The 25,602-nt window shown below is 40.0% G+C and overlaps 1 protein-coding gene across 1 annotated transcript; it reads right to left on the bottom strand.

The window, feature by feature from the left end:
* Positions 1-659: 659 nt before the first annotated feature.
* On the bottom strand, positions 660-25,359 carry LOC108114403 (knirps-related protein). The gene is made up of 4 exons (XM_017225376.2): positions 23,883-25,359; positions 21,430-21,502; positions 5,732-5,809; positions 660-3,569 (listed from the first exon to the last, which is right to left on the bottom strand). Exons 2-4 carry the CDS (start codon positions 21,454-21,456, stop codon positions 1,701-1,703), a joined length of 1,974 nt encoding a protein of 657 aa, XP_017080865.1. The 5' UTR covers positions 21,457-21,502; positions 23,883-25,359; the 3' UTR covers positions 660-1,700.
* Between the last annotated feature and the right edge of the window lie 243 nt (positions 25,360-25,602).

The raw sequence follows: 25,602 nt of genomic DNA, 5'->3' as shown, positions 1-25,602 counted from the left end.
TGTGCTGTGATTTTGCCAATTGGCAATTGCCTCCTCCGGTGCCGTGAGCATTTGCAAAATGTCAATCTGGTGCTGTGCATCAATTCAAGTGTGAAATAAATAGAAACGAATCCAGGTCCCAAAGTCTAGCATTTTGCTATAATTTTCGCGCCATTTGCTGTCGACTTTGCCTGTCCGTCCGTCTGTCTGTCCGTCAGTCGAATGTCTGACATTTTTTTTCTCGATCTGGTGAAGAAAGAGAAGCTATGCTGAAAGTATTTACAATTACGCAAAGATTGATTGAAATAGATTTCGGATTGATTGGCTGCGCTGGTATGCACATTGTGCTTGGAGTTCTCTTTTCGCCAAATGGTGGGAATCGCGCAGGTTGTGTGTGAAAGAGGTTAAGATGGAGGCTAAGAGCCGGCTAGCTAGGTGCTGGGATAATTTCTAATTAAGCCAACGCCAAGAGAAGATACATTTTATGCGACACATTTATCCAGCAGATAGTTTTTATTGATTGCCAACGGGCAATCGGCTATAGCGCCGCAGGAGTCTGAGAAATCAGCTTTCTCTCCAACGATCTCGTAGATCGTGGAAGGTGGTTTGCTGTTTGCTGTTGTTGCTGTTTTTTTCTTGAAAAACCAAAAACCAAGCCCAATCAATAAAAGAAACTCATGTTCATCTAAATATTTATTTGTATTTATTTGTGGTGACAGCAATAATAATTTTCTTGATCATCATTTCGACTGATCTGATTTGCATACCAAATCATCACACGAAAAGGAAAAATACTTATGCAATATTAAAAATTAATAATTTATGCTATTTGCTATACAACTTTGTGTGCGCTTTGCTTTACATTAACATTTACATTCATGGATTTCTTTTTAGACGTACATTTAAAAATTTGCTAATTGTGACTAATAACCTCAAGACGAGAGTAAGATTACACAAAAATTTGTCTAGCATCGAACGTTTTTCTGTTTTTTAAACTAACAAATACTCATTTTTTGGGGTGTGTGGATTGGAAATGTCTAAGTAAGAGCTAAGTAAATTTAATAATATAATATATACTTTATATATGGTTTATAGCTTAGAAGAAAACGAAACTTATTGATTACAAATTCCACTACGATATTTTATGCATACAGCTGCCCCTTTTTGCATATTTTGCTACAGTTTCTTTTCTTTTAACATTTGTTTAGCTTTTCATTTATTTGTTTATAACTTTAGGCTTAGGTCTTGTATTTGCCTTGCCTTGCTTTTTTTGTTGTTGTGGGCAACCGAAAAATTTGTTTATAATTCACTGAATAAATTATCGAAAAAAAGATAACATTTGTGTTATAGTTTTGCGGTCGCTATATGCAAATCCCTTGTCGGGGGCCGATCGACTTTTGCATATTTTGGCCATTTGGCTAGTTGTTTTAAACGATGTGATAACATCTAACCAAAACGGCACGAACTCGTATTTAGCGCTTGTTAATCAGAGTCAAACTTTTCTGCCCCCAAAAGAGACCATTTCATGTTTCGAATTATTTATATAACTCACATGCGTTTATTGTTTTTTTCTTGTATTTGTTTTTGTTTATTAAGATTTTTTTGTTTTTTATTTTTGGTGGTGTCTTAGCGGGGGGCTAATTTTCTATTGCCTCAATCGATCTTCACTGGCTGATAACTGTCATTTTGTTTGTTGTTTGTTCTTCTCTTTTAGATTATTTTCAAACCTTCGTTGTTAGATCCAAGGCATTCGAGGTGGCCACTTTAACGGGTGCTTCTAGCCTCAGACGTTTCCCATTTTCACTGGAGGCTTCTAGGAGCTCGTCCAGTTTCCTTTTGATCGTTTCACTGGCTTCGCTGTCGCTTAGGATACTATTATTATTGTTATTATTATTGTTATTGTTGTTGCTGCTGATACTGTTGTTGTTGTTGTGGCTCTTTTCAATGCTGGTCTTCACTGTCTCCGTGGTGCTGTTGTCCTCCTCCTCCTCCTCCACCTGCTCGTCATGTTCCTCCGTCTCCTGGTCAGATATCTCTTCGTCTGGCGTTACTTTCAGATCCTCATCATCATCGTCATCATCTTCGGTATCGTTCTTCTCAATATCGCTGGAGATCTCGGGTTCGACTTCGATTTCTGGGCTACAGCTCTTGCTGCTGCTTAGGGAACTTCCAGTGGTCTTCATGCTCAGATCAATGGGATTATCTTGACCGGGACTGGGATTTGGCTCATCTTCGGCTGGCGTTTCCGCTTCTTGAGGAGCAGGTGAGTGGGGCGGCGTCATGGAAACCACCAGATCCTCCTCCTCTTCATCATCGTCAGCGCCGTCGATAATTTCCTCCACCCTCGCCTCGTCGTCTTCTTCGTTTTGGCCATTACTCTGCCGGCTTTTCACTCTCTCCCTGCCACTTTCTGAATTTGGTGTGACCAAAGCTGAAATCGAATAATCCTGCTTGGAGTGTGGCGGCAGCTTTGTGGTCGGCGGTGGACTTTGCTGTTGGGATTTTAGTACAGCATCCAAATAGAAACGTTTGGTTAGCTCATCGGCTGCTCCACCGTTGGTCAACAGGTGGTTGTTGTTTGGGTGGTTACTTGGACTTCTGGGTGGTGCAGGCTCGTCTTCCTTGTGATGCTGCTGGTGGTTGGCAAATGGTGAAGTACCCGGGGCGAATCGCTGACCAGCACCACTCGAGTTGAACAAATGTTGCACCGCCGCTGCAGCCGCTGCTGCTTGTTGTTGCTCCGGCGTGGGCTTCAGCAAGCCCTGGTGGTGTGAGTACAAGGCGGGATGGTAGCCAGGGAAGAGCAGGTGCGAGGGAGGCAGAAACGCAGGTGGTGGCATCACGGGCATGGAAGTGAGTCCCGGGAAAGGTAGCGGCAGGAACGGCGACAAATCTTTGCGCATCTGTGGTGGTCTGCCAGGTACCAATCCTCCACCTCCGCCCGACTGACTGCCATCGGCACCACTTGAAGATCCTCCAGAATTGGATTTCCCACCCAGATGCAGGAGAGGATTACCTCGTACCGAACTCACCTCCACGGAGCTATCGGAGTTATGGGAATCCGGGGAACTCACCGAGGGTGAGGCTACTACGGGATGCTTATGGGAGCCATATTCCCCGCTGCTTTCCAATCCCAGCATCATTAACTCCTCTTTACTCCTCACGGAACCACCGGCATTGGCCACGGCATAAATACCCGGATAGCCACCCGGATGACCTAGCATTCCAAGAGCTGCTGCTGTCGCTGCCGCTGGTGGTGGGACACCCGACATTCCCTTGACCCCATTTGGCATTCCTCCTGCCCCTCCACCCGAACCGCCTGCACTTCCTCCGCCCGCCTGTTGGCTATTGTGGTGCGCCGCCATGGCAGCCACCGCCTGTTGTTGCTGCTCCTGCAGCAGGCAATGGATCTTGAACCAGTTGGAGCGGCGACCATAGCGGGATCCACTCTTCGACATGCCCACCATCAGGCATTTCTTCAGGCGACACGCCTTGCAGGCGGTGCGGTTCTTCTTGTTGATGATGCACTCGCCGTTGTTCTTGCAGTCCGATATCGATGACAGATTGTTGTAAGATCGGCCGAAGAAGGACTGTAAGAAGAAGAAGGGGAAATATAAGAAAAGGTATCAAAAATGTGTTAAAAAATATTAATAAGTCGAAGTCATTAAGTTGTTTCCATTTTTAAGCACTTCAGAAATACCAAAAACTCCACCCTCAGCGATAACCTGAGCTTCTTCAGCAACTTCTTTCATCGCCTTCAATGATGTCATTCAATAAAACGCTTTCAATGCCCAACAATAATATCTCATTATATTTTTGTGATGATTCATCGGCTGGCGGGGCTGCTGAGACCCAGACCTCTTTAAACGCTCTGCCAAAAAAGCGGAAAAAAGAAGAAGGGGAAGGCAAATCGACATGCACAAGCGGCAACCAACCACCTACACCTCCGGCATTAACCGTTGGCTTGGGGCACCACAACCACAATCAATTGCAACAAAGCAAACAAACAATTTAATTCAATGCGGAGGAGCCATGAAAAGCTGAGAGCCAAAAAAAGCTGAGAAAGAAACAAAAAGGCCCCGGACAGACGGCAACATGTTGCTGCCGCTGCCGCTGCTGCTGCTGCTGCTGCTGCTGCATGTTGCAAAGGTTATGGCTGTGCAACACTTATGCCAAGTTGCAATGTTGGCAGTAAATCACCAACGCTTCACGGCCTGCCCGCCTGCGTGCCCGCCTGCCTGCCTGCCTGCCTGCCTGGCTGGCTGGCTGGCTGGCTGGCTGGATGGCTTTGCAATCAACCAAAAGGGACAGACTGCCTAAATGACTGACTGAATGGTTACACTCGGAAAAGCTTGTCACTTTTCTTGCCAGGCACTATTTCATTCTGGTTTTTCATTGACTTCAATTTCTCCTACTGTTGGAAAAGTGATTGAAGTTAAGAAGTTATAGAGAGCTGTGTGAAAATATAAAATATTATATATGAAAAATCTTAAAATAACATCCAAGAATCTGAAGAAACAGAATTTTAAAGAATTTGTTGAAAAAAAAAACAGGCTGTCCAAGCTGAGTTCTTTGTATCTTTTTCTCTAAATAAAATGTATCCCTTTTCCTTATGAAATTTCTTCCAGTGCAGCTGACTTACTCTCCGTCTGTTTGTCAGTATATTCAAGTTGGATGCCGTCGTTTTCTGATCGTAGGTGGAGCTTTTGAATGGAAGAAACACACCGGTGCCGAGATGCTGACGACTAAGCGCAAAATTGAGCCGAGACAGAAACAAAAACAGAAACAGAAAAAGAAGCAGAAACAATGCGAAAATCCACTTTTAAGGTTAATTGGGCATCAAGATTACTGGGTCGGAAATGGAAATGGAAACGGAGGAGATTTCAGGCCCGTCTTTAAGTTTGTATCTTCAGTTTGCCGTTTGCAGTTTTCAGTTTTCAGTTTTCAGTTTCATTTCAAGAAGCAGACGGACGGACGACTATTTACAAGCAATTTTGTGCATCAAGGCAGATTCACTTTTGTTTGTTTGTTTTTTCATGGGCCTCTTTTTTTTTTTGATTTTTTTAAGTCTTCTTGTGGGCGTTAAATTAGCCAAGCGAGGCCCACGCCATTGCGAACGAGGCCCAAGCACAAATCAAATAACGCTGACCCACAAATTGTACGTTAGTTGACCTTTTCTCCTTGGCGTGGGCAAAAAAAAATACTACGACAAGAAATCAAAGAAGAAATATAAAAAAAACCAAAACAAAATCAAATCCGGCGACTGAACTCGAATCGAGTTGGTTAAGAAACAAAACGGAACGAGCAGAGGGAAAAAAATGATCATCCCACCATTAAAGGAGTATTCGTATTTAAATCAATTATTTGTGGGGCGCTTTGTTTAACTTTGACCTTAGCCTGGGGCAGCCATTTGTTGCCGCAGCTGCCCCTCCCCCCCTCCCTTTGTGATGGACCCAACATTTCAGTTGTTTCGAAGGAGAATGGCCTCATAACTTTTTCTGCTTAGCGTTTGCATCACGAAGGCGGCGAATTCGATTTATTGAAATCGATTGAATCGATTGATACCAAAGACTGTGAGCCGCTGAGGAATGCTTGTTTGAAAGTTAGGGAAATATGATGGTCAAAAGGCAAGAAAAGTTTAGTTTGAAGACAAAGTTAAAGATTTTCTTAATAGAACTTCTACCTACAAATTAGAGATAAAATCTCCTTGTCGATCAAATCAAATTCAAATTAATTGCAACATAGTACTCACCTTGCAACCCTCGCATGTGAAGGCTCCGAAATGGAATCCAGCCGCCGGCTCTCCACACACCTTGCACGTCTGATTCATCTGCAATGGAAACGAACAGAACACAGGACATGAGAATGGGGAATTGTAAGGAAAATTTCAACCAAGAGGAGGCTTCTAACCCTCTTGGCACCCAACTAACCCACCCATTCACCCACTCACCACCACCTCACCGAAACTAAGGCAATAAATTCATAAAATTTCAATTAAAAGCAACAGCAAATCATGACACGAGCATCTGGAGCTCTCCATCTCGTTACGAGTCCCCCGTAAGAGAATTGGAAAACCAGCCGCCAGCGAAATTCACACGCATTAAAAATTAAAATGCAAACATAGTTTGTCATATCGCGAAATTGGTATCAACGAAAGAAAAAGAGCAAGGCTAACAGAAATAAATAAATAAAAAAAACGAAAGAGCTGCAAACGAACGACGACAAATGGAAATGGGAAACGGGCCTAAAGGAGCCTCCAACAAATGGTTAACAGAACCCGACCATGAACTCCCTACAGGGGAAGAAAATCTTGTCTAATTTTCTTTAAAGCAAAGAAGGTGTGGGAATAAAAATCATTTCTTAAGTTTAAAATTAACTTTTTTATAAGAAATATATTTTTTAATATTTTTTTATATTTTTATATTATATTGTCAAGACCAAAGTCCTTCTTTTTCTTTTCCGTGTCCACGGCTAAGCGTCTCTTCTGGGGCCCATAATAAAATATGAAGATGGAATCAAATGAAAAATTGCCTCAGAGCACACACACACACATACACACACCTTCTGAGCAAACAAGCAGCATTTGCATTTATATGGCCAACTCTGTACCTCCTCCCTTTCCCTCCCCCCTCAAATAGGCACAACTTGTAGCTGAGGGAATATTTGTTTATTTATTGCGAGCGAAATGTTTATCAACAAATTGCCATCAATTGTTGTTTGGTTGCCTGGCCAGGAGTTGGCTTTTCTCCAGTTTTCCCCCTCCACAGCTTTTCCACAGGCAGGTTGAAAATTGGTCTGAGGCTGATCGCAGGGAATTGCGTTTTCCTTATTGCCACTTGTGGCTGCAACTGGAGCACAAACTCTGATGACACGCGCACATGCAAAGAGGGGAAATTTTGGCCAGGAGGAGGTGCCTTTTCATTACCAACTGATCGTGGGAGAGTCTTTTTTGGGCAATTTGGAAATTGCAAGGAAAAAGGATTTGAAATTTATGTTCTTAGTTTTTTTAACTGCATTTTTCATTAATCACTCTTATTCGAAAGATTAAAATTGGCCATTAAATGAATAAGAAATAAAACTAATTTTTAGCACTAAATACATGAAATTCCAGAAAAGTGTAATAGTTTTCCAAGAAGTTGTTAACACGAGTTATGGCTAACACTCGTTTATGGCTTTTAAGACATTTAAATATCGTTATGAAAGTAAAGTGTTCCTTAAGACTAATGCTCGGAGCGCAGAGCAATTGAAATCCTTTCAAATATATCAAAACTAACCGAAAATTGGCTGCCCAACTGGTAGCCAATATCAGAATCATCCTCCAGCCAAATGTTGGCCACCTTTTGTTATGTTTTATAGCAGCCATTGGCCCACAGGCGATAAGGCCATAATTCTTGCGGGCCACAAACAATTTGGCACATTACAAAGTAGGAGAAAGCACTCAACACATTCACTTTTCTCATTCGCTTCTTCGGGATCGACTGGATCCAATAAGCAAATCCCCAACTGGTAGGGGGAGGTAGGGATTGGTCTTATAAGAATACCAAACCAATTGGCTTAGTTCGTTCAGGTCTTGTTGTTGGTATAGTTGTTGTTGTTATTGTTGGTGCCTTGTTTGTCTGTAAAACATGCTAATCTGATTTCGTGTTATGTGTTGAGTTGGTGGTGAATTTTGGCCCCGACTTTGGGTCTTTGGGCCCCCCTTTTGACTTGGAGGCTCTTGGATATAAATTTCCTACGTTTAGGTTTCATAAAGCGTCGTCGGGTCTGTGGTCTGGCCTGCCTGCCGGCCTGCCTGGGATTAATCGACAAATAAAAATCACATAAAATAAATTAAAAATTATGAGTTTCAAGTTTCAACAACCTGCGGATTGGCAGCCAGATTTAGTTTGATTTTAAATCACAACCAACTGGCTGGTTGGCTGGCTGGCCAGAAAGAGCGACCAGAGAGCCCAAAACACGTTGCAGATGAGCCTCGCCGTGAAATTTATGCAGACAATGTGCAATATTAAAAAGCCATAAACATTTATTTTACAACAGACAAGCGACACATTCTTACCAAGTCACTGGGCTGTGGCATTTAGGGAGAAGGTGAAATGCTGGAGGGGAGAATATGGGAAGAGATCTGCTTACTCTTACTATGTATTACTAAGCTAGTTGTTAGGTGTCACCTTTGAGTTTAGCACATTGATTTAAGAGCCAAATTGGCAATGAAAAAATCTTACAAAAACTAAAATATTATAAAGAAGAGATTGATAAATGTCGGTCTTTTGAGGAACTTCTTGATTTCAACTCATCAAATTTTATGGCAACATAATTACAAGATCATTAAGAATATTGCACTTCCCTATTACACCCTCAAATGTTAGTTTTTCTATCATTTAACAGAGATTTTTATTAGAAACTGATTTTAATGCACATTTTAGTGATAATCAAAGCTAAGTATAGACTCATACAAGGTTATGGCTTTACCTCACAACGATTAAGCTGGCTTTTAATAAACATAATTAGCTGGCCAGAACAGCTGACTTCCAAACTAATCTTCTCAATCAACCCTCTTCATACAGACCTGTTTCAATTTCTTTGTCAACTTTTTTAGTATATTGCATAATTTGCGTAAAGCCAGCGCTGACCCAAAAACATTTAAAGCCACAATTAGCCTGGCCATTAAGTGAAAGTGTTATAAATTAGATACGAGAGCAGTCAGCCAAAAAAACAAAAAAAAACAAAACACATCATCTTCAGGTTTTTTTTGTTTTTTAATTAAATACACATAATATAAATAACCTTTTTCTTTGTCAAGCAATTTGTTTTCTTGCGCGACTAACAAAATATTTGTCTGTGCGCAGGTTATTGATGGGCTGCGAATATTGATGAGCTTTTTCGGCTGCACACAAAGCCAATTTATTTTAATTAGTTGGTATATTTTCCAAATCAAAAAGTTCCCCCAGTTCGCCAGAAGTGCAACAAGTTGATCCAAGACAAATATTATAAAGATTCATAAATAGCTGAGAAAAAAAAAAACTCAACCAGTCATCATCCACAATAGTGGATGCTGTTGATTTTGTGTGTGATTAATTATGGCGATTGCTGTTCTGTTTGTTGTTTGATGTTGTTTGGCTGTTAACCTTAACGCTCGGCACAAAAATAGCAAGTAGAATTTATAATTTTTCATGCCCCGATGATGCAATGAAAAAATCATACACACTCGTACTCGTCCATAATAATAAGATGCTTTGTTATATGGCTTATTAAGCTCGGCAAATAAAAGAAGCAACCGCAGCAGAAGGGGGGAAACAAAAATTAAATAAAATTATTATTAAAATTCATTTAAGGCACGTTTACTCCAGTTTTGAGCTTGGCTTGCCTCCTCGCCTGAAGCTGTTAAGAGCTAAGTGCCATTAAGACCAAGTCCAAGTTTGGCTTTAGTTTCTGCTTAGTTTTCATGATTTTTTCACTCGCTTCTTTTTGGCAGGCAGCTGAACAAAAAAAATTATGATAATTGCCTGACCTTGGCTGGCATGTACTAATACTAATTCAAATTTGCACATCCAGTGCGCAGATCGTTTCGCCCTCCCCCGTCATATTAACCCCTGGCCACCAAACACCGTTCGCATGCAATTATAAAAAAGCGCAGGCCAGAGGCAAAAACATAATTTAATTAAAATGAAATCATGCACAAAGCAATTGCCTCGCTTTGTTCATTGTGCGCTGCGGCAAATTGTTCTAGTTTTTAAGTTTTTTATTTTCTGTATTTTCTGTTTTTTTTTTTTAGATTTTTTGTTATAAACATTCACGACTCGTCGACACTGAAGACGGTCGTTTGTTCTGCGAACGCCTGGTGTTGGTGTTACTAGTAGTTGCCAGTGATGAGCAGATATAAAAAGTATATAAACAAATGCAGTCTATGCAGGGTGATTAGTTTGAGACTGCACCTATATACGAGTAGTATTGGACTTAAACAGTAGTGGGAAAATAACCAGAATATTACAAAGGCAGCTGGCTTTTCTAATAAACTGGAATAAAACTTAATGGCTCCTCAGTACTGGCATTCATTAGGAGACATTAAAAGAACACCTTATGCTAGTTCGATATTTAATAGTCACTTTTTATTGGTGTTTTTGTAGTTTCAGTTATTTGTTAACAAAAAAGCCAAAGGAAAACTTAATGGCTAATAGAGTTTTTTTTCAGGGGTGTTCCTTGAATGTTTATTGGTTAGATAGCAAAAATCAAATCAACTCCCTCAGACATTTAATAAAGTTGCCTGCCATTTAAATCGAATTAAATTTTAAAGAGTTGTGCCTAACAAGGCTTGACTTAATTGAATTCGTTTAATATGCAATTTGATGCCTTCACTCCCGCAGAGTTCCACAAACAAACAATGACTTTTTTTTTGCTTTAATATAAAAACAATTACACTTTCCCCTCCGATTTGAAACTAGTCCGATCAACTTGTAAAGGCAGCTGCAAAGTAAATAGAAGACCGCTCTAGTCCCAGCATCTATTCTGAAACCGAAACTCCAGCCAATCGGATGAGTCATGTGGGCAATGCAAACTCGTTTATTCCCCAGTCGATTTCCAAAAGGGGAGCGAAATTTGTCAAAATGGTTATATCGCATGTTTGATATGTTTCTTTTTTCATCTCTTTTTTCACTGGCATATTACGAATACTTGAGAGGAGGCTGCGGATAGTCAGCTGCAGACACGCATTTCTTTCGCTTTTCCTGACCCAGCACTCCTCTTTGCTTAGTCACGCGGCCTTTATGCTTAGGCAATTTGTCAAAAAAATAACGCACAACAAATTTTACAAACACACAGAGGGGCCAGCCCTTCAAAAGCCCCTCAGGGGAGTGATCAATCATGGGAAATCTTTCAGTTGCTTTCTGCGTTTGTCTTTTGTAAGAGGAAATTATTCGCAGTTATTATAGATTGGCCAGTGAGAATTTATTTTATAGCTTGGCTATGAAGGGGATTCTCTGATTTGATATGGGATTTATCATATTCTTTAACATTCGTTTCAGTTCTTAGCAAATCTTCTTGTTATCCAATAAAAACTGGCCTTGAAAATGTAACATATTGTTAGTAACTATCCGAAGTAGTTATATCTTCTCAACCGAAATTTGATTTGATGATTGATCTTTGCTTTGTTTGACAATTACTGAATGGGCAATGAAACGCCCTTATTTTCTCCCTTTGTTGTTCGCACACTTACACCCTCTGATTTGCTTTTCTCCCATCAGTTTTTTGTGCCTCAACACCCCTGGAAAGTCAATCCATCATCATTTATCGTCGTCTGCTTGGCCAGGGCTCGAGTTCGTTGCCTAAGTCTTTCGTTTTGATTTTCGTACTTAGCTAATTGTTGTCGTTGTCGCTGTCGCTGTCGTCGTCGTTGTTGTTATTGTTGCTGTCTTAAGCTACATAAAAGCCAAAGCCAAAGCCAAACACTATAATTATGAGCCGCGATGATCATGCTGCTGATGATGATTATCGCGTTGATGAAAAGTGCTTAGCAGAGTTTGCAACTTGAAGCATCATCGCTGCTGTCTGTTTCTGTTTCTGTTTCTGTTACTGTTGCAGCTCTCTGAAACCTCTGAAGCTCTTCAAGCTGTCAAGCAGGAAACGTTTGGATTTATAATGCTCGAACCGGCCGCCCCTCCTCAACACCATCCCCTCTTTTGTTCCTGGTCGCGGTCTCGTCTCTGTTTGTCATTATAATTAATTTGTAACTATTTTTATGAGCTCATGTGAAATTTAAATTGTATTCTCCGGGCGTCCCTGTTTACTCTTTCTCTGTCGCAGCGGTTGACGAGAGCCGCTTTCAGCGCCCATGTGCCAAGTGTTTGTGCAATTTCCGTTTAAAATTTGAAATCTTCCGACAAAAAATAGTACAAATTATGCTGGAAAAAATTGACAGGAAAACGTCAAGTGGGAGAAGTGGTTTGGGAACGCGGCTGTAGCGAGGGCACACATTTTCCTGAGAACTTTAAGTGCAATTTGCAATGCTGAAATTGGAAATGGAAATATTTGCCAAGCAATTTTGGAGAGTTCGAAAAGAAATTCTCATCGTTTTTTCAATATGAAAGGGGTGTGCTCTTTGGCAATGTTTATTCATGATGAACTTAACTGATTCTTAAGGATCTAAACTTGTCTTTAAATATGTTAATAAATCATATTTTTAATTTTTTTTATATTTTTGTATTCTTACTAGCCTTTTGTCCAACCTCCTTAGTAACAGTATTAACTCCCTAGTTAGTGTATTCACTGTTCTTGTATCATTCTAGCATCTCTCAGTCATTTTTCTTGTTATGCAAATGCGTGCAAAATGTGCGAGGTTTTCTTCTGTTTCCGAGACTCAAATGCAATGCTCAATGTTGCTGCCTCGTTGTTGTTGGCTGCCAGCCACACGTTCACCGCTCGCTGTGGCATTTGTTACAATTTTAAATGTTAGCTCAGGCAAAAGCGAGGCAACGGCAAACTAACAAACTTGTGCCAATTGTTGCTTACAAGTGTTTGACTTGACATTTCGGCGTGCGCGTCTTTACGGAATTGGCTCTATACATATATTAGCCATGTGTAACAGTATGTGTGTGTCTTTTTAACTTGTATTGGTTTGCTTCTTTTTTCTCTGAGTGCATTCATATCGTTGGGGGGCAGCCACAGCCGCAGGTGAAATGCTTAAACGAAATTAATCACAGCCAACCTAATCCCACAAAGGCCACAAAAGTTGGCTAACAAATTGTTGAGCGCTTGGAAAATTGCATTTAAAGTTGCCTTTTCTGTGATTTTTACTATCCATGATTTGGCATAAAAAGCTGTCTGTTCGATTCAATGAGCATTTGAACTGCACCAGATGCCAATGACTCGACTTGACGTATGCGAATCAAACAGGGGGGGCCCACCAAAAAAAAAAGTAAATAGACAAAAAAACAAGTGCAGATAAAGCTTTGGAAATAAATCTTGTGCTTAGCATGGCAGGCAGACAATTCCGACAAATAGAGGATGCGACAAAATGAATGGATTGCACCATGAATGGCTCAACGGATGAATGGTTGGATGGATAGATTGCTGACTTGGTTGTCTGAAAATTGTCAGCTAGAGCTGTAGGCAAAAAGCCTGGCCTTGAATCGTCAAGTTGGCTTAGACACGGCCATTAAGAATCTCAAACTTTACAAATACGAATATTCAAATAGTGTTTTTTTTATTGGGAGAAAGACAATAAGTTGCCTATGCTAAGTTTGTTCAAGTTTTTAGCTGCAATCAATGTCAGTCTCCTTTCCCCAACGAAAGCAAATCATCATCATGTCACTTGGCTGAAATTCTTCCCACGCTTTCTGACCGCTGCTGGAGTCAAGAAATCCTCAAAATCAAATTCCATTTTAATTAGTAGACATTTTCACATTACGTATACGCCAGATTTGACGTTGGACACCCTTCTCCTCACACAGGTAAGCCATCAACTAGCACAGCACAGCTCCCCCCTTTGCAAATGCCTTCCTTTTTTTTTCGGGCACATCTCTCTCCCTGTGTGTGGTGGGGCCATAAAAGCCGAACAAAATTATAACAGCCAACTTGCAAAACATTTACACCAGCTCACCAAGCCACTAAGGCAGCGGGCGGAGGTGGATTTTAGGCGGTGGCAGGCAGCCGCTTTCTTTGCCTGCAAGAAAAATGATTCATGGAAGAGGCCCGAGACTCCTGCTGGTTTTGGTGGCTCGGCTTCGGGCTGGTTTCGCCTTGGTATGTAGCCGTTTGCTGGTGTGGTTGGCTTTTTGGCCAAAACGTCTCGACGCCGGGCAGACTATTAACTTTGAAAGTTGTTTAAACAGGCGAAGAGCCAAGAGGCGAACCTCCACCTTATATTTCTTAGTTTTTTTTTTAGTTTGATTTTGGTTTTGTTGCTTCTCTCTGGCTTTTGCATTGGAAGCTCCTCTTTGTCGTCGTGGTTGGTTGTCTGCACCAGCTGCCTGCTGCCTGTTGCCTGCTGCTGATGCTGCTGCTCCTTTACCTTGCAGCCAGTGTCATCGGCGTCGCGGCTCGTGGGAATTGGATCATTAGAAGCCGGCAAAAGGCGAAGGCGCAGGCAGAGGCTGAAGTGAGCAGAAGTTGGTCAAAGGCGGCAGTGAGAGAAATTAGGTGGTCTTTGATGTTAAAGGAATTACTTGATGTAATTGAGTAATTATTGATTTTAGGAAGGGTAATAGTTAATTTTAAGGGTAATAGTAAAAGGAAAAGTTTAAAGGGAAAAAAAGGGAACATCTCTTTAGGTGTATAAACTTTCGATCTAAGTTATCTTCAGATTAATATTGTTTAACTTTACATTGACATAAATCTCAAAAGATAATGTCTCTCAGTGCAGCATTCAGATGTTTTGTGAGTTTGTCGTTTCGATCCGCCTGCCTTGGCAACCCACCGGGCAATTTTGCATGTGTTTTGTTGTTGGCTGTTCGGCTGTGGCAGAGTTGCCACCGTTTCTTGTTGAAAAGAGGCGCGATAAGTAAATGTGTCCGCGTCTCTCCTTCGTTTTTCCTTATTTCTTTTTTCTCTCGTTTTATTTGCACTTGCACAGCCAACAATTCTTTCTTTTTATTTTTTCCTCACCGCTTTTCTGTTTGTTTATTTGTTTTTCCCCCCTTCTTTTTTTTTCTGTTGGTTCAAGCTTCTATTTCTTTGTATGCGATTTATTTGTTTGTTGTCTCGTTGTTATCTGAGTAAGCTTTGACTCAGTCGCTTTTTTCCCCTCCTTTGATTTTCCTCAGTTCCCTGTTGTTGTTGCTGTTGTTGTTCCCGTGGATTTCGGGGGAGTCAAAAGTCAATTAAATAAGAGCAGTGCTCAGTGAAAAGCTTGTACTTGTTGTGGCCTCAGCTGCCTGTTGTTGCTATTTTTGTAGCTGCTGCTGTGTTGTGTTTTTGCGAAACGAGCAATTTGTGCCTCTGCTATGTGGTTGACTGTTTTTTTGTTTGGCTTTTTTTTCGTCTTGGGTTGGGGCCAGAAGTGCACTATGGGAACCATTTCACCAAAATGTTAGCCAAGTTGAAAAGTGTTTGGTAGAAAAATTACTCGGGTGATTTATGAAAAAGGCTTGTGGCCGGAGTCTTTTGTTTTTTGTTTCATCGTTGGGGGGGAAAATTTAGGAAGTGCTTAAAAGTTGGAAGGAAACTTTGGGGGAAATTTCGGGTGTAGGTTAAATGCTTAAGTCATGGGTTGTTCTGCAAGTTCTAGTAAAGGTTTGTTTTGGGGAAGAGTAGAAGAAAGTAACTTGAAAACCTCTCAGACAGAATACTATCCTAGAATCAAGTTCGCTGCCTAAGTCTTTTGTTTTTCAAACAAGAAATTAGCTCTCTGTGGAAGTAAAAGTTTCTATAACTACTTATAATCCGTATATATATATTTTTACTCATTTCTCCCCTTCCCCTTAAACCGACACTGAGAATAAATTTCCCTTTCTATCAAATCAAGATATTCCCAGACTCAGCCCATTCAAGAAATTGGGTTTCACTTTCCATAAAACTATTAAAAAGGCGATGAGTTAAAATTGAATTAACTTGCGGTTTTGCCTCTGACTGGTGGGAATCAAAAATAGCAGAAGAGCCAGAGATTTGGGCAAAAAAAAATATGAAATGATCATTGGACCTGGCATTGTTGATATTTACTTTTCGACTTCTGCCCAATCTCGTCTCAATGCCAGCCATAACCCCGCTTTACCTCCGCTAATTGAGGTTGAGGAGAGAGGGGAATCTCCGTCACGTGTGTGCAAAAATCGGTATAGAAATAACAATAACAAAGGCATTTGTTATTAGTAGCCGAGTGCGCTTTAAAAATAAACAGCTAATACAACAATGGGCTCAATTTGCTCGCTGCGCCACTGAAATCGAAACTGAAGCTGAGACTGGAGATTCAAGCTCAGATCTAATGTAAGCGGACATGCGGGCATGCAATGATCTTCGATATATGTGTATCTATTTGCCTATAGTATATGCAATTTATATAAATTTAATTCAATTTGCCGAGCTAAATTGTTTAGTTTCTGTTTTGCTCACACAATCGTGCAGAGGTCGTTGGCGAAGGCGGGGGCGGCTGGCTGAGGGGTCGTCTATCTGTTAATTTCATGATTGGGTCTTGGCTTAATGTGTAATGCCTTGACTCGAAAACAATTCTAACAATTTGGCAGCTCATTATGCGGTGCGCTCGCTCGCTTAACCACGCCAACTTGACTCCAATAAACGATGCACAACCTTGACCTTAAGCCAAATGAAAGATAAACCACAGCGAGTGAAAAAGCTGAAAACTGAAAACTGAAAACCAAAAAAAAAACCTCCTTCCACTGCTATTATTTTTTATTATGGATTACAAACCGAAAATTATAACAATTTTGTTACGCTTCTTTGAGGAAAGGGCCCCGCACTGCACGGCCCTCGCTTCTATACCCTCAGTCCCCACGATCCACTATCGTTATTAGGCGCCAACTTATCAGCGTAATAAAGTGGCAAGGCAACCAGTTGGAACAGTTTCTGTGCGGCGGCAAAGTGGCAAAGTGTTGAACTTGAAAACGAAAGCAAAAGCAAAACGGGAAAGAAGCCGAAATGGTGTGGGTCGATAGGGGAATACTCTTCTAAAAATAATTACTAAGTTTTAATAATACATTTCCTTTGAATTCTCAAGATTTGGGTTTCATTTATTAGAAATTAATCATAAATGGCTTTGAATATTGAGCAGAATGGATTAAGAATCTTCTTACAATAAGAGAAGAACTTCCTTTTCCATAAATTCAGCCCCCAGAAAGAGCATTTCATTACCAGAATATTGCCTTTTTCGCAACCACGTAGCATAAAGCACTTGAAATTGGTTTTGTTATCTTGTGGAGCAGCGGGCGGAAAAAGGGGTGTTGGCAACCCTGCCCCAACTTATCTTTAAGCCACGCGCTAATTTGAAAATAATGCTCCCCAATCATTTTCACATTTTTTCACATTTCCAGGCACTTTAGCCTTCCTCGCGATCGGCGTGGAGTGAGCAATAAGAGTACAGACAACCCCCTTTGCCATTGCCTTGTGGTTGCTAGCTGGCCGGCTGGCTGGCTGACTGGCTGGCTGGCTGGCTGTTTGGCCCTCCCACTTGTTGATTGTCTGTATAATTACATAATATTGCATAATTTTGCAAAAAAAACAGTACTCGGTCGCTTTTGGGATTTCTGCTCTGTTAGCTTTTCGTAGAGTCTCGGAAACTTAGAGTCTTTGGGGTCTCATTATCGTCGGCTGACCGACGATCTTCTTCGTTTTCGCTTTCAGTATCAGTGCACAATGTAGTACTTAAATAATAGAAGTTTAATAGCGTTTTGTTTGGTACCGGCCGCATTTGCAAGTCGTTAGTTTCTGCCAGTGCTTGCTGTGCTTTTTGCCTCTACGGTTTTTGGACTACTAATGCATTCAGCTGTAGGATTTTTGTCAAGGTTATCCAGTTGGCTGTGTTAGCGGATATAATGACATGATGCATACGATGGAAGCCAAAGTCAGCATCAATTTCGGTTCTCTAGTGTTGCTTTTTTTCCTCTGCTTATTGCTAGCTCTTGGCTTTTCGGGAGGAAGTTCAGTTTTAAGAGCGTTGTAATTGTGTGCTGAGTTCGTTCAAGTTCGCTGCCTTAGTCATTTGGCAAGAGCCTAACGAACTTTTGAAGAACTTTTCTACCATCTACCACCATGTGCAATGTTCTTTCAGTTTGGCTCTGGGGGCTTTTCGACTGGCTAATTTCGCTCATTAATCATCGAGCGGCGGCTGCGGGAGAAAATCGCTCCGAAAACTGATTACACATGTTCGGCCCACCAAATCAAAGTTGTGCCAAAAGGCTCCACCACATGAAGCCATCTGTTCTGCAGTCAGTGAAATGTATCTGCAAACAAATGAAGTTGTCTGCCAGGCAGCTAACTCATTCCGATTCTAAGGCACCGTCTAGTAGAGTCATCAAGTCCAGGATTGATCATTGATCTTTTGGCACTCAATCCTCCGCCTTCTTCTCGTCGGCTCACGAATTATAAATAGTGCAAATGCGTGCAGTGCATCATCATCATTAGTTTTCGGCCAAAAAAAAAAACGAAAAAAAAACCCTGGCAATAGACTTGTCTAAAGTCTTGGCCTAGCCTAGCCTCCACTTCTGCCTGATGCTGCCCTACAAACTTGCTCTGGCAATTATACGAATCTATGTGTCTGTCTTTAGTTTCGTTTGCTAAATTGTTTCAATTTGTTTTGTGGTTTGTGTGATTACCAGGGCCAGGGTACTCTAACTTTTTAAATGGATTTAAATGTTGAAAATCTTAATTAAATATTATAAAAATTATACATTTTTCTTAATAATTTTCAAATTGAAATGACCTTTGATGAGGATTTTTCAATATTAAAAATGGATTTTGAGAAATTAACTTAAATTTATTAACCTGTAAGTTGAACAATTTTATGACTGATTTGTTTAATAAATAGTTTTTTATATTATATTATTATAATTAGCAAAATAAAGCCATTTCCCGAAAGGGTATTTCCAATTCCCTTGCCAATTCATCGCCTGCTGCCTGCCAAGTTCGTGTCCTAAGTCTTTCGTTTCGTTACGTTTTGCGCTGCAAGTCAGGCATTTTCTAATTGCAAGTTAATTTCTTGTTGCGAACATAAATTTAACATTCTAATTGAGTTATCAACCGCAACATGTACATACACACTCCGAAAACTACACACCAAAAACAAAAAGAAGAAGAAGTAGAGAAACACAACCGCGACAGGAGAGGATGCGGCGGTAAAACAAGTAGGAGAAGGAGATGCCGACGCCGGACAACTTTTACAGCTTCTCATCTCATCCTCGTCCTCCAGCCCGTGTGTTCACTTTGGGTTTTCGCTTCCAAACTGGCTACGCATGTGAAAAATGGCCTACACATGAAGCCACTGAGCTTGTTGTCCGCTCCTCAGCCTGACTGCTTTTCCAACCACAAAAAAATAGGAAAAAAAAAATCTAAAAAAAAAACTACAACTACAACAAAGCCACAAGCGTCCGGGTAAGTGCAGTAATTACATTTCGGTGTGTGTAAGATTTTGGGCCTTTGCTAATTTGCCTGCTGCTTCTGTTTTTCTTATTTAGTTTTTGGGCATTTATAACTAATTTTTCTTCCCAGCTTCTGCGCTGCCGTTGAAAGAATTTTCCAACGTGAAAATATGCACCTTGGCATGGCTCGTAATTAATTTACTTTGTGTGTTTGCCCGCTGGCAGCCGCAAAGGAGAACGACACACACACACACCGACAGGCAGATGAAAATATGAAAAAAATCCATTACGCAAATGTTTATGACCAAAATGGTCAGCAAGCGAAGATGCAGCAGCCTCTTCATCTGCTGCTGCTGCTGCTGCTGCTGCTGCCAATGCAAATAGAAAAGATTTGCCAAAGCCCCCTAGATGCGTGTGCCCCAAAACTGAAGAAGCAGATGGAAAATATGGAGTTTGGAGGATGGGAACCAAGTTTCGGCTTGGAGTCAAGTGAGCTTCTCTCACATACATCATAACATTGTAATGCATTTTCGCCTGGACCGCCCCCCAAATAGGTCCCCCGACCCCACCATGAAAATTATTTTTCTTTTTCTTCGCAGCATCGTGTCATCAACGGTATTTTGGAGGCGTGATTGTATCGAAGGTCGTGGCAATATGGAGATGTTGCAAGAACATTAAAACGCTCCTCGTACATTTATGGCCGGCTAATGCAGATTTGTGTAGTGCTGAGCTTTAAGGTTTCATTAGGGGAAATATTTGGCGGAGTTTGTTTTATGGTTGCTGCATGCTTGCAAACTAATGAAAATGTGGAAACTGTGGAAAATATAAAAAACTGTAAGTGCTGATGGGACATGGAAGACCACCAAAAAGGAGAGACAAGCTCTATCAGACACTCAAAAAGGCTATGAAGTGATATCATTTCTCAATTTAGTTTTATTAACTGCTCTAATAAAATTCAAATTTAATTACTTCAAGCTGTTTCAGATCTTTCCCATCCCAGAGATAGTAACTCGATACGTCGTTATCTCGGCTTGTATTAAATATTTTAGTTTATTTTCATTGGCTTCTAATATGCATAAATAATTATGGCTATTCATAAGGCAGACAATTTTTTCGCATTCGCTTATATTTTTTTGTATTTCTTTTTTTGCATTTTTTAAAAACATGAAGTTAAATTTATTTTTATGGCTTACTAATAATCACTATATATTTTACTTCAGAAATTCGTTATGATAAACTTAAAGAGAAGACCAAGAGAATATTTACAAATGTAGACTAAGACTAATCCAATGGCATTCCTCAGGCGTTCCCGGCTCGTTTCATATTCATAAATTTATTAGCTAACGCTACCAACTTGCCGCTCTCGAAGACATCGGTTTTCAAAAGTGGCCCAAATTCGAGCCGCTGTTGTTGCCTTCATTTTAATCAAACATTTAGTTTATCGTCTCACATTTCAGCTAATTAACACTACGACGGGGACCGCCTCTTTGGCTCTGTGAGATCTTCGACTTGGTTTTTGGCTTAGTCCAAGCCTTTTCGTTGCCGGCATTCGACTGATCGACTAAACGAAAATCAGCTTAAAATCATAAAAAACGCACTTAAATAAAATTTAATATTCAAATATTGACATTTAGTGCCATGTTAGCAGCAACTTAGGTGTTTTCTTCGCCCTCTCTCTCTCTGTCTCTCTGTCTCTCTCTCCATCTCTATCTATATTTCTTTCCCATATTTTTTCGAGCTGCCCTCCTAGACAATAAGTCTTAAATTATGCATGTGGATTGCCCGAGAGACGACGCAATTCGCTTAGCATTAACTAATTGATCTGCATTAATTTCCAGCCAAAGATGGCAGAAGACAAAGACTGAGACGATCGAGCAGGTGAATCGAGTCTAGTATGCTGGTAATACCTAACGTAGTTCGTATTTGTATTATGATTATTATGATGATGATGTTTTTTTTTCTCTCTCCTATTAAAATTATGACATCATTTAAATATTTTCGCCGTTGTTAGCCAGATATTTGTGTAAACTGGTTTAGGCTACTCACAATTTTCGTCGCTCTTTCTGTCGCTTTTATTGTTATTGTTGTTGTTGTTGTTGTTGTTGGGCAATTATGCATGCCCCCAAACCCCATAATTCATAAATTCATTTTGCGCCCAAAAAAAAAAAAACTTTGAAAATGCGGAAGCGCTTTGATTTGCTGATGCTTTTGGGGCCATATCATACATATCTTATCAATTCTGCCAGATTTTCAGACCGCAAAGCGTCTTGCTCTCTGGTCGCATATCAAATTATTATGGCCATAAACTTTTTATGACTTTGCTCAATATTTAGCTCGTAAAATATTTATATTTATATTTTTCTACATGTGTGATTTTGTATCTGTTCGATGGAGGTCTATCTTATAATAAAATGCTTATAAATATGAGATCGCTCACCGCATATGGATTATCCTGATTCATCATTATGGTAATCTGGGTTTGCTGAGCTCAAAGTGCTCAACCGAAAGGACTGCAATGGGAAATATTGAGATTAAAGAAATGGAATTTGTTTATGTTTTAAGTGGTAAAAGAGATTTATGATATTTAAAATCAAAAATGACATACAAAATCCGTTAACTTAGCTTGATTCTTAAATTGATTAAAAATTAATTCCCTTTACTTTTATAGGATAAATTACATTAATTTTTGAAGCAGAAAGTTTTAAAGATTTCTCTGTAATTACCACAATTTTCCCAACTGATATTGGATCAGCCCACATTTAATCGATAGCTTAACTGATCTAACAGATTGAAGATTCGCTCTAAATCCGCTTGGCATTCTGACATTTAGCCAAGTGAACGCTGCCAGCTAATAATAATAATAATAATAACCATAATAATATCGATATTTATTGCGATGCAAATGCAGTGGAAGCTGCACCTAAAAACAGCGACTGACAAAGACAATCAGCTGCCTTACATCAGTTAGAACCACAAGACCCCCAAGACCTCGTAGAACCCCCATAACGACTCTATATCATCATCGTGAGTCACCCTGCATTCAGAGCTCACTCCTGGGCAGAAGAGCTACTCGGCCAGGTCGGATCCCCACCATACACCCCCTTCCGAGAGACGAGGTGGCATGTTAACTGACAACAGGTGTTTGCTGCTCGCCGTCGTCCGTCTTGAGGTCTTTCTGCCTGCTTGCCACATTTGCATTTGATATTTTGTAAGCTTGTTTTGCTGCCGCTGTTAACGCGTTCGTACTAAATACTTTCACACTTTGTGCCCCCCTTCCTGATCCCCTTTTTTTTTTGTGCTGCAATTGTGCTTTTCCGGCCTCGGACCCCTTAAGGATGTTCAAGTCAGCACACGACCTTGATGTGTTAATTTCCCAGCCAACGCTTGTCCGTCATCTGTCCTAGGTACACTCTAAGGAAAAACCGCCTTAAAGGGGATATAGTTTTGGAAATTTTACTAAACTAAATTGGCTAATTCTATATAGTTAAAGATTTTCAGGAAGTACTCATTGAAATATGATTGCTTAATAGCTTGTCACGCTATTTCTATGACATTAAAGTGCCTGTTCTTTAAGATTGTAAGTTAAGTTAAGACAATTTCGAAAATAGATCAGTTTAGACTCAATCTCAGCAAAGTTTTTTTAGATATCAACATCCATTTCTTTGAGCGTTCTGACACTGAGAAACGGAGTCTCAGGAAAAAGGCTTGGGCTGTGATCTTGAAAGGTGCCAGGAAAAAACAAGCTGTGAAGTAGATTGCCCTAGCTAACTAGAATAAGTGCACACTCTGGGACTTGTAGAACACAGCAAACTTACAAGGCACTCGCCATAAGTACGAGTATATGGGGTCTGTCAATATTTGCGACACATGCAAAAGCAATCCAAGTTAGATTCTTCATTTGCCTGCAAGCGAGACAGGCCGCAAGGCAGTTGGAAAAATCTCTAAATGAGTTTTCTTAAAATGGAAATCTGTGCTTGATGTTCTAGTTTCTAGATTTAAGATTTATAAGAAGGCTTATTTATAATATTCTAGCTACCAATATCAGACTCATCAAATAACCATCAAATCATCTTGAATAAACTTCAAAGATAATCATAAATGTATGTTAACGATCAGCCACTCTGCTGCTTTAATCTCTTCCACTTTCCAAATCAATCCCTTAATAAGCAATAATTTCTTTCAGTGGCTCAGTTAATGCCATTCCCATGGATCTGGCCTGGCTTTTCGGATTTTTGTAACAAATATTCTGGCAAATAAAGCTTTACACGCTATTTGCATTATAAAGCAAACATGTGCGGCGGCGACTATATCTGCTGGGCAGCCATCTCGCTCGCACTTGACTTACATTGATTCTGTTATATAGTCGTAAAGTTTATTTGCCCTGCCCTTGCTGTTGTTGTAGTTACTGTTGATCTAGCCATGTTTTATGGCCACACTAAAAAGTGCACTGGTCAACAAAAAAACAAAAAACGGGTAAGAGAGAAAACTTTCTCACCAAACTGTAGATCTTCGTCTATAGGTCGTATAAGTGTCATATAGGGGAGTGTATATCTATATGGCTTGTATAATTAAATCATACAAAGCCCGGCGACAGTCGCGGACAGTTCGTCAGTTAGTCGGTTTGTCAAGCGTTATCTCAAATCGCCATCTTCCTTTTGATTTCTTCTCGTTTCTTGTTTTTGTTTTTGTTTTATGAATTCTATTCGTTAATGAATTTCACATGTTCCCCTTGATCTCCATATCCATCTCAGAGACTCCAAGCCCCGATCGCTATCCCCGTTTTAATGTTCGCATGATGGATGTGTCTCAAAAATAAAACTCCGTTCCGTTTTTGGTACACATTTTTGGAATCCCCTTTTGCAGGTTTGTTTTTTGAACCTTTGAACTTACCTGCGCTTTCTGCTTTTAACTGGCCAATCAGCTCAGATCAAGTTAATCCAATTTATTTGCTTAGTGTTTCTCTATTTTGTTGCGCACTTAGGGTTTGCTTTTCCTAACATTGTGAACTTTCCGTTTAAGGTTTTGTGTATTTTCGTGTATTTTCCGTTGTTGCTTTTGTTGATGTTTGTTGTTGTTTTTCGTTCACCTTGCGCCAATAAAACGTCACTTGAGCGTATAGAGTTGTTGCTGTTTTTGCTCAAATTGCACTTGACTTTTAGAACTTTAGGCGAGCGTGAAGCATGTTTAATATATATATATATCTTTTCGGTGTATTTGTTTTTGTTTGTTTGTTTTTTTTTTTTAGCTGGGTATATATCACATGTGGGCTATATTTATATATATGTAAATCCTAAGACTCTCTTTTGTTTAAATAAAAAGTTTGTGGTTTTATCTGGTTTGCAATATCTTTATTATGTATTTTGAAATAGAGATTTTTTTTATAGAGTGACCACACCTTTGTGTGAGGGCACTCCTGGCTGCGCACGCGCACTTGCCCTGTATTTGTTTGTTATTTTCCGCTTTCGTTGGCCGCTTTTCAATGATTTTTACGTTTAAGTATAACGGACTTTTATTTATTTACTATTATTGTGATTTATTTAATTTATTTTTTGTGATTTTTTTTTTAGATAAATTTGCATTTGCAATAGAGATTTTTAGCGGCGGTCAAAAAGAACGTAACCCCTGGGAACGTAAGGCGAAGACGAAGACGACGCAACGACGACGGCGACGTGCGATCGAGCGTGCGAGCAAGAAGCGCGAGCTATCACTAAAGACTGATGTTAAGCAGTTCTGCAAAGTGCTCAGACCTCTGCGACTCGATTCGGCGACTCAGATGCTTTGCAATATCATCCGACGAACAGCACGCTCGGTAGCTAACTGAGTTGAGACTTCGGCTACCAGAGAAATACCAACAACAACAACAACAACAACAATAACGCTGGCTGAGGAGATGATACTACTATAAACAAAAACTACAAACTGGTCGAAGAAGCAGTTACACCAACAGCAAATGAAACAAAAACAAAAACAAAAGACAGCAAAAGCGACAAACTCGATGCCCAGCTGGAGTGCATTTGTGTGTGTGAGGAAGAAGACGATTCCGATTCTCTCTAACGGTTGATACAGCCGAACACTCATCCCCCGACAGAGAGTGAGAGAGCAGGGTGAGTTTTGGGACTCGAAAGAGCTGCTTGAGCTGAAACTCCTGTCTGTGTGAGCTGTGGATTGAGTGATGTTAACGGGAATTGGAGTCATTTACGGTATTGAGTCTTATTCGCTGGCATAGCGGAAATTGAGTTAACTCATATTTCTTACTTGGACTTAAGAAGTTTTACATGGAACTGATAGTTTTTTTTATTAAAATGAAATTTATAGCATAATAAAATATAATACAAAAATATTAAAAAGGAGAAATATTTTTAATAAATTGCAACTTAAGTTTAGTCTTACATATATCTTAAAGATTTCGGATTTAGGTTTATTAAAACTTAAAGGAAGTTTCACTAATTCTTTATAAAAAATCTGAAATAAAATTTTCCATTTACTTTACGTGCTTTATTTATCAAATATTATTCTTTATATCTATATACTGAGTAAGATTTTTTTATATTTTTGCTACTTTATGCATTTATTAAAAACATAATATATATTCAAACATTTTAAATTATTT

The sequence above is a fragment of the Drosophila eugracilis genome, unplaced genomic scaffold (assembly GCF_018153835.1).
Source record: "Drosophila eugracilis isolate 14026-0451.02 unplaced genomic scaffold, ASM1815383v1 contig_2154, whole genome shotgun sequence".
Taxonomy (NCBI): Eukaryota; Metazoa; Arthropoda; class Insecta; order Diptera; family Drosophilidae; genus Drosophila; species Drosophila eugracilis.
Note: the sequence above shows the minus strand (reverse complement) of the source record. Positions and strands in the feature narration are given on the sequence as shown.

Excerpts from the sequence above, each read along its gene's own strand:
- LOC108114403 (XM_017225376.2), bottom strand. The coding sequence starts at position 21,456 with ATGATGAATCAGGATAATCCATATGCG. Across the intron at positions 5,810-21,429 it reads ATCAGGATAATCCATATGCG|ATGAATCAGACGTGCAAGGT; the intron begins GTGAGCGATCTC and ends TTTCCATTGCAG. Across the intron at positions 3,570-5,731 it reads TCACATGCGAGGGTTGCAAG|TCCTTCTTCGGCCGATCTTA; the intron begins GTGAGTACTATG and ends TTCTTCTTACAG.